A 16,680-nucleotide genomic window follows, 5' to 3' on the forward strand; every position below is an offset into this window, starting at 1 on the left:
TTTAAAGCAGACTAGCCCTCAGACCAGATTGTTAAAAGATTAAAACGGAAACACTCAGGGGTCCTGGAGACTGACATGCTAATTGTTGAAGAGAGGTTAATGGCCATCATGTGTCCTTTTTAATTGACACTGGTGCTACCCAATCCACTGTTAGAACAGCGGAAGTCCCAGACCTACCCCTCTTGGGAAAGAAGATCCAAGTTCTAGGAGTTTCAAATAAACTGATCACAAATCCAGCTCCAGAAAAGGTCCTTGTAAAAATAGGTTCACTTGAAGAAGTTCATCAGTTTGTTGCAGAACACCCTTTTCTCACATAATTCCAGAAACTATTTCAGAAATAACTCCCCTTATTGATGATCCTTTTGAGCTTGATACAGAAAAGAATTTTAAACTATCTCACTGAAGTAGCAGGATCCCAGTTGATACACTGCCACTGCCTGCATCTCCTATTGCTTCTTATGACCTGAAACTCCCTTTCTACCCATATCCACCAAACTCCATTACTTTGTTGTTTAGAAAGGAGGCAAGAGCATCCTCTTCAAGCAACACTTCATCCATGTGTGTGCAACCATCTGATTCTGAACACCGCGTAGCAATTTCGACTCCCATATACTCTATTTATTCATGTGGCCCTGTGATTGTGCCTTCCTTTTACACGTTATCTGCAGTGCCCAGGTTGGGAACCACTGAGCAGGTAGACTAGCTCACTTGAAGCCAAGGATTGAATAGTTTAATTCTACAACAGTTGCTTCCCTGACATCTGAGTCATGGCCAATGTTGGTCAGATTTCCCACTTTGTGTCTCTGACTAATATCTTTAATTAATGGACAATTGTGCTGGTGCCACAACACCACTGTGTGCCCTTCTTGTACAAAAATCTGACTTTGTTGCTTGACAATTTAAGGAGATGTTCTCCGAGCCTTTACTATGGCCTTGTAAGTGCAGAATGAATAGAACCATCCGTTAAGCATCCCACGTTCCTCCCCAGTAACCAGGCACTGACCAGCAGGCTGTGATCTATTTTGGAGCATAACGTTCCACACAATTTATTGATTCATTTCTGAGTATGTGTTTGCAGGAGGTCAGGATGCAACCTAAAATCACAAGGTTACAGCAATGAATAATCCAATTTTATAAATAAACAGTGCTGGCTAAAAGACCAGGGAGTCCCTTTTTGAATCCCATGCAGCTAGGAGTTGAGTTATCTCTTTGTCATCACATGCTCATTTCTCTCAAATGCTGGGTTGCGATAGATGTCTATTTCTGCTTCTAGCTCTGTAACAAGTGAGTCGGGATAGATGGTTTGGTTTATCGGTGGCCACTGTGGAGCCCTTTCCAGAAGTCGATGCAGCTTCTGGTACTGGCTTTTAGATTTGTAGTTAACCGCCTTCTTTATCCAGACCCAGAGGGCTCGGTTCTCAATAATTCCTTCCTGCAAGAATAAAGTAAAATACATTTTTTTTTAAAAGTTTGATATCTCTTCACATTGAGCTCAGGGCACACTTGATGAATGTGTGAAATGGTTATTTCATGTTTGTATTAATATATACAAAATATAGTGGATCTGAAATCCCCAAAATGGAGAAAACAAGCTGGGGAAAAACTGGGTTGACATACAGATGTACAGGGGTACTTATCTATCAGTAAAAGTAATCAAATTTAAGTTTGGAAACAGAGTATATCTTGCACCCGCTTTTGCATATCCAGTACTTGATTCTGGTAAAAACATTAGAAAACAATAACCAAGGAACATATTTATTCACAATAAGACTGCAATATTTGTAAGGTGCATTTGAAGTCTTGAGCCAAACCAAAGAGGTCACTATTTTTTTATCGGCTGTTCATTTTACTGAGGGTTGACTTTCTAGGCAGTTTTATTGTAACTTTAGACCCTAATTGCTACATTTTCCTTCTACAACTACAAAACTTGGAATGTTGCTCCACAAAGTAAGGTAAAAGTCAGTGACTATACTCATTGGTCAGAAAATGTACGAGTACTCACCTCAAACCCGTAGCATACAAAGAAGTGGACGACCACAGCGATGAACAAGTAAACCCTCCAAAGAGTGGGAACGCAGGCGAGCTGCAAACAAGAACAATGAACACCTTTATAATACCTCTGAGTCTTGTCTGATGAACAACACATTTTCCAAATCAGTATCTAATAGCCAGGGTACCATCTGTGGAAAACTGTCCCTTTTTTTTCCAATCAGTACCATGCAGTCCTTCAAATTTTCTTGGCTCCCCTAATGCAATTGGGGTGCAGATGCATGAGCACCTCAGATTGACTGTTCAATTTCCTTTTTTAATCCAGTGAAATGGACTATTCAAAAATCTAAGTCAAGGCACAAAGCAGCTAAATAAACTTTTAACTATTCGAGCTGGCACCTTAAAAGTGGACTGGAAAAATCCATAAACTTTGCTTTACCTGGGACTGAAACCAATCTTACGGGAAACATTAAACCAAGGGAGCAGGAGCTGGGCATGTGCAGGAACAGGACTGGGGTCTGGGGAGGAGGGAGTATGGCCTCTCTGCTCAATGTTAGCCTCACTCAAATATCAGCCGTGTACTGAACAGCGAGTTTCCCACTTGCCGGATCCTGGTATTCACTAAGAGTGTGTTGCAGGAGTGGAACAAATGGTGTGTTTTAGGATAGCAGGACACAGTAGGGGTATAACTTTAAAGCATGTATTGTGCTGCTTACAATGACCCCTGGCCAGCCACTGATCCTCAACAGCTGTCTACCACCAGCTCCTTAGAACCCCCAGACTGGATTCAAGAAGTAGAAGCATCCAGGTGCCCAGAAGCAGCATCTTGTTGCCGGCAACATTGCATCATAGAATATACCAGAGTGAAGATAAACCATGGTAGGAGACCAGAAAGAGGAATAAAGTGTAGATTAATAGAGATTACACATGACATGGAACTTTTTAAATTAACAGGGAACATGAAAATCCATGCAAGCAAGAGGACACTGGTTTGGCATAAACATGTCATCTGTGCTATCCTGAGCCCCAGCTCTCCACATCTTCACCCTCCATTAGTGATTTTTGCTGCCTCGCCTAATAGGCTTCTGGTCTTGTATGTATATATGAATTTATATGCAAGTACTGATGAAGAGTGAAGCTAGCTGGGGAGAACAAGGACTCTGCGCAATTTAGGGGCAGAAATCGATATATTTTTGAGTTACATAACTACTGTTCACATATTCACAATTACATTAGGTATCACATGTTTACAATTTAGGCAGAGGGAGATTGTTCGAGTTTGACAGATAGCTTGCCAAACCGATGGTCCGCCCACTATTGCGAGTAGGTTGGAATGTCATCTATTCGAGTTTGGCAGAGAGCAGGCCAAACCGATGGTCCGCCCACTATTTAGAGGTGGGTGGACTGACCTTTCTGAAGTGGTCTTCCTGCTGACTCTGCCATGGGAATACTTACTCTGATGGGCCAGCGGAATACAGTCCAAAAGAGTATGAACATCAGACCACCCGCCCTATTTACAGCAGGCAGTCTGATGCTTTTGATTTTGCTGACCATTACTGCCAGGACAAACTTGGCATTTTCAAACACAAAAAAAGAAAAACAACACCCACATCTTGGGAGAAACCTCTCCTGTTTTGGGGTCATTGCAAAATGTTGTGTTGTTCTTCAAGATACTTCCACTCTGGGATCTAGTTTTTGACTTTCAGTGGCCAGACACCAAACCTGCAGTGCCTTCAGAGGAACTGCAGTGATGTTGGGTACTCTGATGACACTCTGATCACACAGATATCTGCTTTTGGCTGGTGGTGATCTCTGAATATCACAGCCTTCTGTCCATCCGGGTGGTGGACATCATGTCCTCTACCACCCTGATGGACAGAGTCAAGACCGCTATTCTCTAAATCATGCTCTAAGTAATATATCCAAAAGACACCACTTTCCTTTAAAGCCTCACACACAGATCTCCAGGTTTCATAGTGGATGACTTAGGAAATAGTTGCAAAAAGAAAGATGATGGATAGAATGCTGAACAAATCAAACATTCACCCCCATCACAGATCACAGATCTGGGTTCAATCCATAATTTGTTGGTCTCCATGCCATTCCAGTTTGGGCCCAACCATATGCAAATCAGTCTTGACCCTGTTCCTCAAGGGAACAGTCCAGCCTGAGCTAGCCCTGGACTGGAAACATGCATCCTGGGACTGGTTTCAGGGTGTCACACCTCATCAGACAGGCAAGCCTGAATGCGGTGGGATAGTAAGTAGGCGATCCATGTTTGGGAATGTCCTTCCCACTTAGAGTGACAACTTCAAAAGGAACAGATGATGGACGGAATACTGAATAAATCAAACATTCACCCCCAGACACAGATATGGATTAAATCATATTTTTTATGCTTGCCATGCCATTCCAGTCTGGACCCAACCATTTGCAAATTAGTTTTAACCCTGCTTTCAAGACATGGGTCCTGTGCTTGCTATGGTACCGAATTAAAGCTATCCTGGGTGATAAGGGGTGATACCCCCAAAACAGTCCTAGGATGCTTGTTCCTGGTCCAGCAAGGACCTGTCCGGGCAGTTTGGGCTGCACTGTTCCCATGGGGAGCAGGGTCAAGACGGATTTGCATGAGGCTGAGTGTAAACTGGGGTGGTGTGATGAGCAAAAACAATAGAATAAGGCCCAAATCCCTCTACTGGGTGTGAGTGTTTGCCGTTGTTTAACATTCCATCCATCAAGTGTTATTTTTGCATTTGACTTAGGAAATAGGGTACATCTCATCTCATTACATCTTAACCTAATGACTACATATCAAAGATACATCTTGCGTTGGGTTTGCCACACTGGGGAATTTATCATTAAGTGAAATCCAATGCATTCCTGACTAAGTTACAGTCAGTCACCTGTAAAGCAGAACCCAGCTAGAGAGTAAAAGAGAAGTGAATAGAGGCCTGACTATAGGGAAAGGTGAGGATCCCTCACACAGATGTGGAATGGTATTGGGTGGATTTTCCTCCCACTGAGAGATGTAGGGGCAGATTTACAAACAGTTTGCGATGGGTTTGTGTCACAAAAATGATGCGAATCTGCAATGTTTTTTTATTCTTTACTTTTCAGTGCACAACTTATTTTGTGCTGGAAAGTTGCCTGAAAGTAGCACAAAGCAGTGAAAAGCCCAGCTTTTTGTTAGTCTGCATCAAGAGGGCATTCCATGGCTGGTGCACAGTCATTCCAGTGCAACCACCTATGGTTTTTTATGCCAAACCCTGTCTACCTACAATGGCAGATAGGGGGTTTGTATAAAAAAAATAATGCCACTTTGAAGCAGGTGTTAAAATGGAAATATGCCTTTTTTTCTTCTAACATTTCCCATGTTGCATGTGTGCTGTACAACACACATCCAACGTGGGAGATGTTTTAAAGTTAGTATAAGTGTAGTATGTTGTACAGGAAGGGTTCCCTTCCAGTACAAATCCATGCTAGACCCACGTAGACATCCTTGCGCAATGGTGCAAAGGTGTGTGCATGGCGCTTTGCAGCCTGATTGTGCGTCTGCACTTGAGAGCGAGGGAGAGAGTGCTATATGTTTGTAGATATGGCGCTGTCCTTCTCCCTCCATCTCACTTTTGGGTGCTGCGCTGTGTTGTGTGAGATTTGTGTAAATCTGGGTGGTAGAGTCTTAGGGCCCGATTCACAGAACTAACTTAAGGCAAAATCCTAAACTTACTACTTTTGGTATTCACAGAAGTTAGGATTTTGTCTTAAGTTTGTCTTAAGACAGACTTAAGACAGACTTAAGACAAAATCCTAACTTAAGTCTGTCTTAAGTCTGTCTTAAGTCTGTCTTAAGACAAACTTAAGACAAAATCCTAACTTCTGTGAATACCAAAAGTAGTAAGTTTAGGATTTTGTCTGAAGTTAGTTCTGTGAATCGGCCCCAGCTTCACAAAGCCATTTTGTAGTTCAGTAAGGAGTATTCCTGTAGTACTCTTTTACATTCTCTGAAATAACTTTGTGAATTGGATTCAAAACAACTAAAAGAGAAATAAAAAGGAAATATTAATTTACAGATATTATCAACAGAATGGTCAGTGTCCTATTTGCACTTTTATTATTGAAGAGTTGGGTTTTTCAAACTGACTCAGAAAGGAATATAATAGTATGTATAATAGTGCTCCTGCAGTGGTACTTCTCACACTCATGACTGCCTCTGTGAATCAGCCCCTCATGGTTCCTGGCTTATAAGACCTGCTAGAATTGCAAGCGACTTGGGGCACTTCTGATGTTGACTGACATGGTGTCCCAGATCCGGGAATGGTCAGTCTTCTGGAGATGACCTGTCTTCTGATTTTCAATCTATTTATTTAGGTTTTTTTTGCAGTTTTTAGCATTTTTTCTAGTGGTGCCCTGCGTTTTCTTGTGGTATAGTTCTGTTCCGGTGGGCGAGAAACATTGGCTTTGAATGCTTCCCAGAGCGATTGCCATTGGCTGAGATCAACCCAACCATTCCATTCATTATCCTGTTTTTGATGCCCTAAGTGTGACTGGTATGCCCAGATGTGGGTCCAATGCTCAATGTGAAATAAAATAAAATAAAAATGAAATAAAATAATATTATATTTGTAAACCACAGTTGTGACCTAAAAGGTATCCTAGCTCAAGACCAGCTCAAACCCTGACCAGAAATAAAGGCACCATGGTCATTATGAAAGAAACAGCCCGGTCTTCAAGGCTTTCCTGATAGTCAGCAGATGTTGACATGCTCTCAACAATGGAGATAAGGCACTCCAGTATTGGGCCTCATTGCTGATAAGGTGTTGTTATGGATTAAGTTCTTGTTGTTAATGATATGCATGAGCTGAGCGGGCACACTCGGCTTGTTTGGTATTAAATAATGCATAGTTACAGCAGATTGGCTGTAGGGATCAGAGCAGGCAGGACGTGCTCTGTCGTGGGCTTGATCTACTAAAATAAACCTACCTCAAATATATCCTGCTTCTGGTGCATCTATTACAGAAGGCCCAGCCTTCAACTCTGAAATTCTTGATGTTTTCCATGCAGAGGAGATTTGCTGTGGACTCAGGCAGGTACATATGCCTTAAACTTCCTTCAAAAAATGGAAGGTTATAGTATAACATTTAGGGCTGACCTTGCAGAGAGAGCCGGGTCCAACGTAAGTGGACTACCAACTTCAAATTAAATTCTGAGATAGCACGCGCGGAATAAGTATAAAACAGCCATTTCCGCTGCCAAAAAAGCTTATGCCTCAGATAAAATCTTATCTGCCCCCTGCAAGTCTAAGGAGATTTTTAAAGTCCTTAACGAATTCACTTCCGACCCCAGGACACTTCCGACTCAGGCCCCTACACAGGAATCATGTAACGCGCTGAGCACTTTCTTTGTTCAAAAAATTGCCTTGATCAAAGACACCATCCCGACTACCCTTCCTGGCGCTGGCTCTGTCTCTCCCCCCACAATGCCCTCTCTTTTACGCTTTTCCCCCCATTAGACTCTTCCGTTTTGGCCACACTGGCCACCCGTGTTAAATCTGGATCTCCAGATGACTGTTGCCCCCCCCACCATACTACGAAACATCTATCACTCTCTACCCGACTGTATTCTTCCCTTGCTGAATTCTTCTCTGTCGTCCGGGACGGTACCCCGCTCCTTCAAGGAGGCCGTGCTGGTGCCTCTATTGAAGAAGCCTGGGGCTGATCCTGCCGCCCCGGCGAATTACCGTCCCATCTCTCTCTTGCCTTTCTTCTCTAAAATCTTGGAAGCCCTTGTCACCACCTGTCTCTCACAGTTCATCGAGAGCTCCAACTTTCTTGAGACCAATCAGGCCGGCTTCAGACCCGGCCACTCTACGGAGACTGTCATCTTGGCCGTGTTGGATGCCCTGAGAGACGGTGCTGACAAGGGTACCCCCCAGGCCTTGGTCTTATTAGATCTGTCGGCTGCTTTCGACACGGTGGACCACAACATCCTTTTCCACCGTGTCGAGCAAGCTGGCATCCAGGGCCTGGCGCTGGCATGGGTCAAATCCTTCCTGACCGGGAGGTCTCAGACCCTCAGCCTGGGCACTTTTAGAGCTCCTTCGGAGCACTTGCCCTGTGGGGTCCCTCAGGGCTCCTCTCTATCCCCCCTTCTTTTCAATCTTTATCTTCGACCCCTTCTCTTCTCCTTGAGGCAGTGGGACGTCACCATCTTTAACTACGCGGACGACCTGCAACTCATCTTTCCTCTAGATTCCCCTTCCGCTATTCCCAACTTTCAGGCAGTTATGTCCCATATTTTATTGTGGATGAGCCAAAACCAGCTCAAACTGAATCCCGGAAAGATGGAGCTTCTTCTCCCTGGCAAGAGCTCTACTTACTGGGGTCCACACTTTTGGCCGGTAGAACTTGGCCTCCCCCCCACCCCTGTGGCCTCGGTAAAAAGCCTAGGGGTCACTATCGACTCCGGTCTCTCCCTTGGGTCCCAGGTGGGGACAGTTGTCTCCTCCTGCATGTTCCAGCTGCGCAGGATCAGGAAGGTGGCCTATCTCCTCACTCCTGAAGCCCTCCTGCAAGTAATCATGGCCCTTGTCTTCTCCCGCTTAGATTTTTTGAATGCTATCTACCATGGTCTGCCCAAAACATCTCTTTCCAGACTACAATTCATTCAGAATCAAGCGGCGAGATTGGCCTTCGGGATTCCGAAATGGCAATCCACCAAACCCCTCCTTCTAAAACTGCACTGGCTCCCGGTCATCTTGAGGGCAGCCTTTAAGATCGGCTGCCTCACCTTTAAATCTTTATCTGGTTCCTGTCCTGCTTTTCTGAAATCCCTCATCAGGACCTACAATCCCTCACGGAACCTGAGATCCTCTCACCTGCACCTCTTACTCATTCCACCTGTCAAACTTTGCAGATCTGGAGGCCGGAGATTCGCATTGCTGGCCCCCAAACTTTGGAATTCCTTCCCCCTCTCTCTCAAAACCTCCAACTCCCTTACCCTTTTCCGTAAATCCCTAAAAACTTGGCTCTTTCCTCGATCCGGCTAAAACCCTCCTAGCCCCTCAGTAGTCTGCCAGCGCCAGGAAACCCACGGTGTCAGCGCGCTTTACAAGCTCCCCTTACAATACAATACAATACAATAACTCTGGCATTACAAAATAAAAAATACAAATGAGCCTGGTTCAATATATTTAAGGATCAAACAGAGGAGTTCAGATTAGGAGTTTGCAAAATAGCATATCTTTTTTTCGTGACATTTCACAAACTTCCAATTTAAATTGTGAAATGACACTTTTTTTTAGCAAAGGGCGGCTTGTCAATGTCTTGCATGACTTCTGTAATCTGAGTGTATTCTTTCTGTAAACAAGTCTTCCAAGATACCAGCAGGATACTAATTCCTACAGAAATTGTTTTATGGTGAGGTATTTTATATGCAACCCAGACTTGACAGATGTTAGACAAAATCACTTAATCCATACTTTTGAGGAATTTTGAAGGTTTCAGGAACTGGGCTGACAGAAATAAATATTTTCACAGGGCAATTTCAGGCCCTTAATTTCAAAACATTTATGTTGTAAACCACTGTGAGGAATACAAGGCCGATGATCCCTCAAGATTCAGAAGTTACACCAGCTGCAGAAACATTGGTATTCCCCTGGCTTTTTTCTCACTAATGTTCTAGATTTGTCAATCACAGGAAAGACATGGCTTTGGAAGTGAGGCTCCGCCCCACCTTTAATAGATGAAAGGGGATGAGTATGCAAACAAGCATACTGGACAAGAAATGGATAAGACTTCTCTGTTTCTGTGGAATTGACTCATCTAAAGAGGAAGCCCACTCCAAGTGATCCTCAAAGCATGGGGACAGTGCCCACACAAAATGAAAATGTGCATTTGGAAAAGTTCATCCAGTTACAGCTGAGTCCCTAAAACCAATAACGTGAAACAACAAGTAAGAATTTTGCTGATGGTCCATTCCAATGACTCTGCCATGATGTGGAAGCTTGAATGTGATAATGGAGCAGCGTAATTTTGGCTCCACCCTTTTCATGTTTGACTGTGCCACATACATGTTTACGAGTGGCCTCATGTATTCGCTTGATGTAACGTTATTAACATAATGTAGTGTACTTAAACAGATACTGAAAGTGCACTTATTGTGTAATCTCGACATTTATATGAGTGTGCATATTTATGTTTTCCCTTATAGTAACAACAAGATGCAGTTCTCGCATAAAACTTCATTTATGCGGTTTGAATAATATTGTAATTCTTATATGTTCACGTATTCATTTAAAATAATAATTTGCATTTCATTTATAACTAAAAATGTATCCATTTGAATAGTGCTTTACATCTATAATGAAACTATATATGTATCTGTAATCATGCATTAAACGTTCATTGAGATGCTTGCTGCATTACGTTAAACAAAGGCCTAAGCGACGGGTATTTCTTAAAGTTTTGACTTTAACAGGATTGGTTGCTTTGGATGCAACGTTTTTCTCTCCTCTGCAGGTGCAAATGCATGAGCTCATGGTTATGTAAAGGCACAGTGTTTGAAAGAGATCGAGAGGCTCAAAAGGAGTATCTTTTTGCAAGGACAAAAGGAAGGACTACTCGTGCGGAATGGGGAAACAGGAGGAATTGAAGTACATTCTAATTTGAGGACCAAAGGAAATAAATCTCAAGAGTAGTTGCCAAGTCTTGTTGTTAGAAGATGGAAAATAATGAAACATGTGATATTGGATTGTCAAAGGTTCTGTTGTAGGTATAATTGAGGATATACTTCAGCTTCATTCACATTGCCTCTAGAGTCTGATAGGTACAGCGCTCTTTGTGAGATCTCAGTTGTGTGGTTTCATGCTTTTCAATATTCCTTCTCATTAGAGAACTTCTACATGGGTTCTTCTTTGCTGACCCCCTTCTCTGCTTTACTGACTCAATAAGGTTTTCCTGATTTCTAGTTTAGAATAGGGTATAGTAGATCTTAGTCAACTCATCTATAGGCAAGAGGATCTAAACTTTCAATCTATTTACCAGACTTTGTTTCTCATTCTCTGTGTAGCAGCTACAGAATTCCTCAATGGCTTTCTGTTAATGAGGATACATTTTGTATGTCATTTCGGACATCCCTCAGTAAATCTTGATTTTATACTATGTTTCTGTGACTGATTTATATTAGCTTGGTTTCGAATTTGTAATAAATATATACATAATCCCATTAATCTCTGAGCTTTACTGTGTGACCAAATGTGTTACACTGTAATTGACAAATTGTAGTTGATCCTAACGCCTTTTATTCCTCAGACACCTATAGCCTTCCATCACATTAGGCAAGGGAAAAGGAGACCAAATTCTATGCGTTGTCAATAACAAAACAGACTTTTTGGGTAGGAGAACTCTCACATGGATTTGTTTCAGAATAAGTTGATATTTTTATGATATTAATAAGGGAATGGCAACAAATGCAGTCATGCTTTTAAAGTCTACCTATGGGAAATGTGTAGAGTGTTTACTATCAATAATCAAAAATCAGGTGTGAGAGACACAAACAATCTTCTATATATAACTGTTCCAGCTATTAGGACAGCATTCTGACGTTAACTCATGGGCTCGCCACCACTCTAATGCCCTTACTCTACTGAATAAATAAACTCAGGGGTGACAGAGAAGCTCTGATCCAGCAGGTATCACTAGGGTTGGTGCTACGAAAGATTCTACAACTTCTCACACGGAGTAAAATCCAGCCAGACTATGGCCAACATGGCCGAATCAGAAATCAATCAGCAATCGATTGAGGATGTAAGGAATTCAAAGGATCAGGTATCTCCTCAAACATGTGACATAGCCATGATCACAATGCTATTCTCAGTTATATACCAGATTGTGCTGTGTAATGTTAAGGGCTATCTGAAGAAATGTCATATTATACTGAAATAGCGAAAGCAGAACATTTAACATTGCAAGCTGAAGTGACTATGAAGGAAGTAAACTAAAGCATGACAGTATTTGCCTCAGGGGAAAACTGCAAGTATGATGCTCTTCCTGTTAGACTTTACACACACACAGAACAGGAGCTTATTCTTAGTTGATGTAACGTGACGTTACTGCTAAGCGCCTACCTCTGGAAGCATGGAAGGATGCCGCAGTATCAATATTTTTCAAGAGAGGTGAAACCTAATGGGTTGCAGAGAATGTATACTAGTATCATTGTTAAATTAGAATAAATTGATCAACTTAAATATCGCAGCTATATCAAAAGCTGTGATATCGAATATCGTGAATAGGACAGAAATACCAGAGGCATGTGCAGTCCCTACAACACCTTAAAGACAGTATTTGTATTTTCATTTATAAAGCCAATAAGGCATTAAAGGGCTAACACCGGTCAGAAACAGCCAGAGGGCGACAGAAGAGGTATCAAGAAGGATGAGAGAATAACCAACTTTTAAGATGCTCATGAAAGACACAGAAAAAATTCAGACTCGCAGTACGTATAGGGAGCGAGTTCCATAACCTGGCCGGTGTTACCAAAAATGAGTGGCCGCCCCATCTAGCCTTCCTGAACCTGGGGATATTCACCTTTCCCAGTGCTGAAGATCTAAGCTGTCTCTTTAGCAAATACCAGTTGAAAGAGGTTCCCAAATACTAAGAGCCCTACTGAGAAGAGGCTTGTAGACCATGCATGAAGCTTTGAAAGTCACCTGCTCCCTCACTGGTAGCCAATGGAGTGACCACAATCCCTCCCTAAACAAAACACCTTAAGGAACATCCAGGACCACCCGTGCAGCTGCATTTTGGATGAGCTGGAGTTTGTTGAGAGAGTACTGGTTGACGTTTAAATATAAAGTGTTATAGTAGTCAAAATGAGATATGTAATGTAATAAGAGACATGACCACCGAGAGTCTTAATTCTTGGGGCAAGAATGGAAAAATCTTCTTCAGGATCTTAAAAATGAAAAAGCAGGAGTTCACCATCCAGTTGACTTGAGCATCAAATGTGAGATTGTTATCAAAAATCACTCTAAGGTTTTTAGAAGCGACCACAAGAATGGGTAAAGGGCCACATGTGTCAGGCCACCAGAGTTCAGACCACACAGAGTTATCCGCCACAAAGACCACAATCTCATTCTTCTGGTGTTCATTTTATGCCAGTTCTCTTTCATCCAGGTACAGACATACAGGTCTTGAACTTGTCAGCCACCAGCGCCCAATCGTCAGATATAGAGATAATGATTTGGGTGTCGTTCGAATAGGACAGCACCTGCAACCCGAAAGATTGCCCCAATTTCATCGGGGGGGGGGGGCAAGTAAAGAATGAACAAAGTGGAACTGATGGGGGACCCCTGTGGGAGACTCTACAAGGAAGCTGGAAAGGTTTAACCCTGAAATACCCGCAGCTGACCATTTTGGACCTATTCTCCAGAGAATATTTCTGAGAGAGAAATAGAAGAGTACCAACCCAGACTGCTGCAAGATGAGTCAACAAACTGTATCCTGTTCCGCTACTACTCCATTTCCTCATTCCCCATAATAAAATAAAAATTTAAGCTGGAGTTTCTTTACAGTTGCCTGTGTACATCACAGGATTCTAAAGTACAAGTTGAATCTTCTTTTATCTCACAGATGGTGCCTGCACAGGCAGCTGGAGAAAACAACTTCACAGTCATTCACTCTCCAGTACAGAAGGCTGAATATTTATATGAAATGTTTTTTCTCTCTGCTACTATACATTCCTGAAATAAACGAGGTATTAAATATTAAAAATGTTAACACCCTGTGAAAATTGTGTAGGCTATCACAGTATTTACTATGTTCTAAAACAGTGGCATCATTTACTTTGTGTGTCTTAATCAATTATTGTTGGGTGTAGCAGTTTTTAAGGTATTCTGAAAGACATTTCTGCAGACAATAAATATGTATTTAATTATGTTGCATCATTCTCCTGTATGTACTTCAATATATAGAAAATAATTTGAACCCAGCGCAAATTCCTGCAAGGAGATACAAGTACCGCCAAGAGGAAGTGGAAAAAGTAAACAGAAACTTTTTTGCAGGGGTGTGTGGAATAATTCATTCCCCTTGTGTAATTGGTGTAATTTGGCAACTGGGCAATGGGAAACAACCACTAAAACGCAGTCATTACAATGAACTACCTTTACAGCACAGTCATTAGAACACAACTGCATTTACAACGCATGCCATTACAACACAGGCATTACAACGCATGTCACTACAACGCATGCCATTACAAGCCTACCATTACGGTAAGTAATGGAGTTTCTTTTTGTTTTAGGGTGGGTGTGGGTTTGGGGGTACATAGGAATAGTAATTCTCACCCCTACACTATTCAACACTTACCCTACTGTTGCACTCACTGGAGTGGGAATAGTAATTTTATCCCTACACTATCCAAAACTTACCCCACTGACACCCTGATAGTATTATACGTTGTAATGGTATTCATTGTAATGGTATGCGTTGTAATGGAATGCGTTGTGAAGGTAGTTTTTACAAATGCGTTGTAATGGCATGTGTCGTAAAATCATGCATTTTATATGTGGCTGCAATGTAAAAACCACGTTGTAAAGGCATGCATTGTAATTGTTTGCATTGTAACGTCATATATTCCTTTGCATTACTCTTGTAACATGGAGTCTTGGCCAAATTCCGCCACACACCTTGTGGTGGAATTCTTTTCCTGCCAAGCTCTAGAAATGTGAGCAAGATTTGGCATCCCAACGTGATTTTCTAACGCATGTGGTCATGGCCAGAGGGCAGCTTTTTGAGTAGATTTACTATCGCTCAAGTGGGTTTTCTACTGGAGCTGAAGCAAAATCAACTCAAAAGGCCACGCACTCTTGCGCAAGAATGGTGTCGTTCACACTGATTTGTCTGTGTTGCTCGCGCTACCAGTGCTAAACTGCAGCATGAGTAACCCTGGGCGTAGTACTTCGCTACGCCCACGGAGTGGGCATAGTGTTGCCTACTTCGCCATTTGCAAAGTAGGTGGAGCAGGCAACACTACGCCCACTCCGTGGGCGTAGCGAAGTTGCCCGCCATCCGCCTCCCTCCCGCCCTCCCTAAATACTTAAATAACCTTTTTAAAAAGAATAAAAACCACTTACCTTTTCGGCTGCGTCCCCGGGGCTCCCTCTCGTAATCGCACCGCCGTCTCGGATACTAATGTGCATGCGCGGCTGCCCGTGCATGCGCATTTCTCACGAGAAATGCGCATTGGCGGGCGGCCGCGCATTCGCATTAGTATCCAAGATGACGGCGCGATTACGAGAGGGAGCCCCGGGGAAGCAGCCGACAAGGTAAGTGGTTTTTATTCTTTTTTAAAAGGTTATCTAAGTATTTAGGGAGGGTGGGAGGGAGGCGGGTAGTATTTAGGGAGGGCAGGAGGGAGGCGGGTGGCGCGTAGTGGGGCTACGCGAAGTGCGTAGATGGACGTAGTTTCTTGCCCACTTCGCGTGGCTTCGCGTATCCCCACTACGCCTACTACGCCCAGGGTTAAGCATGAGCAGCACGACGTACATATTTCCCACCAATTCGCAGAACTCCCTGGAAACTAACAGACTTTTTATGTAACTCCATGGAATTCTGCAGAGTGAAACTCTGCGAGTTCCACCCACCCCTAGTTTTACAGAGGGTCTTACTATCCATTGGAGCACAAATCTATTGGTTTTAAATATGAGACCAGTCTGTAAATAGCTTTATGCACCTTAAAAATATCTACTCACATACATTTAAATTAACATTAAAAACTTTTTTTTATCTACCATGATGTTACTATTATAAAAATATGAATGTATAAAGCGAAAGAGAGGATGGGTAGTGCTGAAATATAGTTTCTTCAGCTTTGCCATTTCTCCATCCCTGTTGGTATAATCCTTACACTGATGTCATTTGGAACATTGGTGTGGTGAGATTGTGTGAAGAGAATCCACCTGACAAAAAAGCAATAGAGAGGTCATATCAGCCTTAGTAAAGCTTCTTACCTATTCTTCCTTGATTGTTTCTTGATTGTCTCTTTTTCATGTTACAGCAAGGACCTCTGCCTGCTGACTATTATCCCAGGTCTAAACTGGGGTGGCATGGTGAACAAAAGAATGATGGATTTATCCCAGATCTCTTGACTGGGGTTGAATGTTTTGATTTGTTCTGCATTCCGTCCATCAATTGTGTGTCTTTTTCTTTCTCGCCCTAAATGCGCCAGGTATGCTCAGACAGGGGCCCGGTCTCACTGTGCCACTGGAATCAAGCTGTCCTGGCTGATGAGGGGTGAAACCCTGAAACCGATCCTAGGATGGTTGTTTCCGGTCCAGGGAGGACCTGGCTTGGCAGTTCGGGCTGGACTGTTCCCATGAGGCACAGGGGCAAGACTGATTTGCATATGGCCAGGTCTAAACTGGGGTGGTATTGTGAGCAAAATAATGATGGATTTAACCCAGATCTCTTGAATGTTTTGATTTGTTCGGCATTCCGTCCATCAATGGTGTGTCTTTGACTATTATCCCCCAGCAATTTGCAATCCCTATTGACTTCCGATTATCGATTTGAGTAACAATTACTTTCAATTACCGCTTTCCCCTCAGTAGTAACGACACGTAAGTACTTACCAGAGCTCTCATTCCTAAACCATCTCCACCTCACTCCAACCAGTGAAAAAAAATCATTACAGAAC

The 16,680-nt window shown here is 42.7% G+C and overlaps 1 protein-coding gene across 1 annotated transcript in view; it reads right to left on the reverse strand.

Annotated features, from left to right (window-relative positions):
• Nucleotides 1–1,011: 1,011 nt before the first annotated feature.
• LOC144791845 (putative cation-transporting ATPase 13A4) overlaps nt 1,012–16,680 on the reverse strand; it is a 366,292-nt gene continuing 350,623 nt past the window's right edge. Inside the window, exons 29-30 of the mRNA XM_078666630.1 lie at nt 2,003–2,083; nt 1,012–1,432 (exon numbers count right to left, since the gene is read on the reverse strand). Of these exons, the coding sequence (XP_078522756.1) occupies nt 1,202–1,432; nt 2,003–2,083 (312 nt within the window). The 3' untranslated portion in view covers nt 1,012–1,201. The remainder of the gene's footprint in view (nt 1,433–2,002; nt 2,084–16,680) is intronic.

Source organism: Lissotriton helveticus, chromosome 11, assembly GCF_964261635.1.
Source record: "Lissotriton helveticus chromosome 11, aLisHel1.1, whole genome shotgun sequence".
NCBI classification, from domain to species: domain Eukaryota; kingdom Metazoa; phylum Chordata; class Amphibia; order Caudata; family Salamandridae; genus Lissotriton; species Lissotriton helveticus.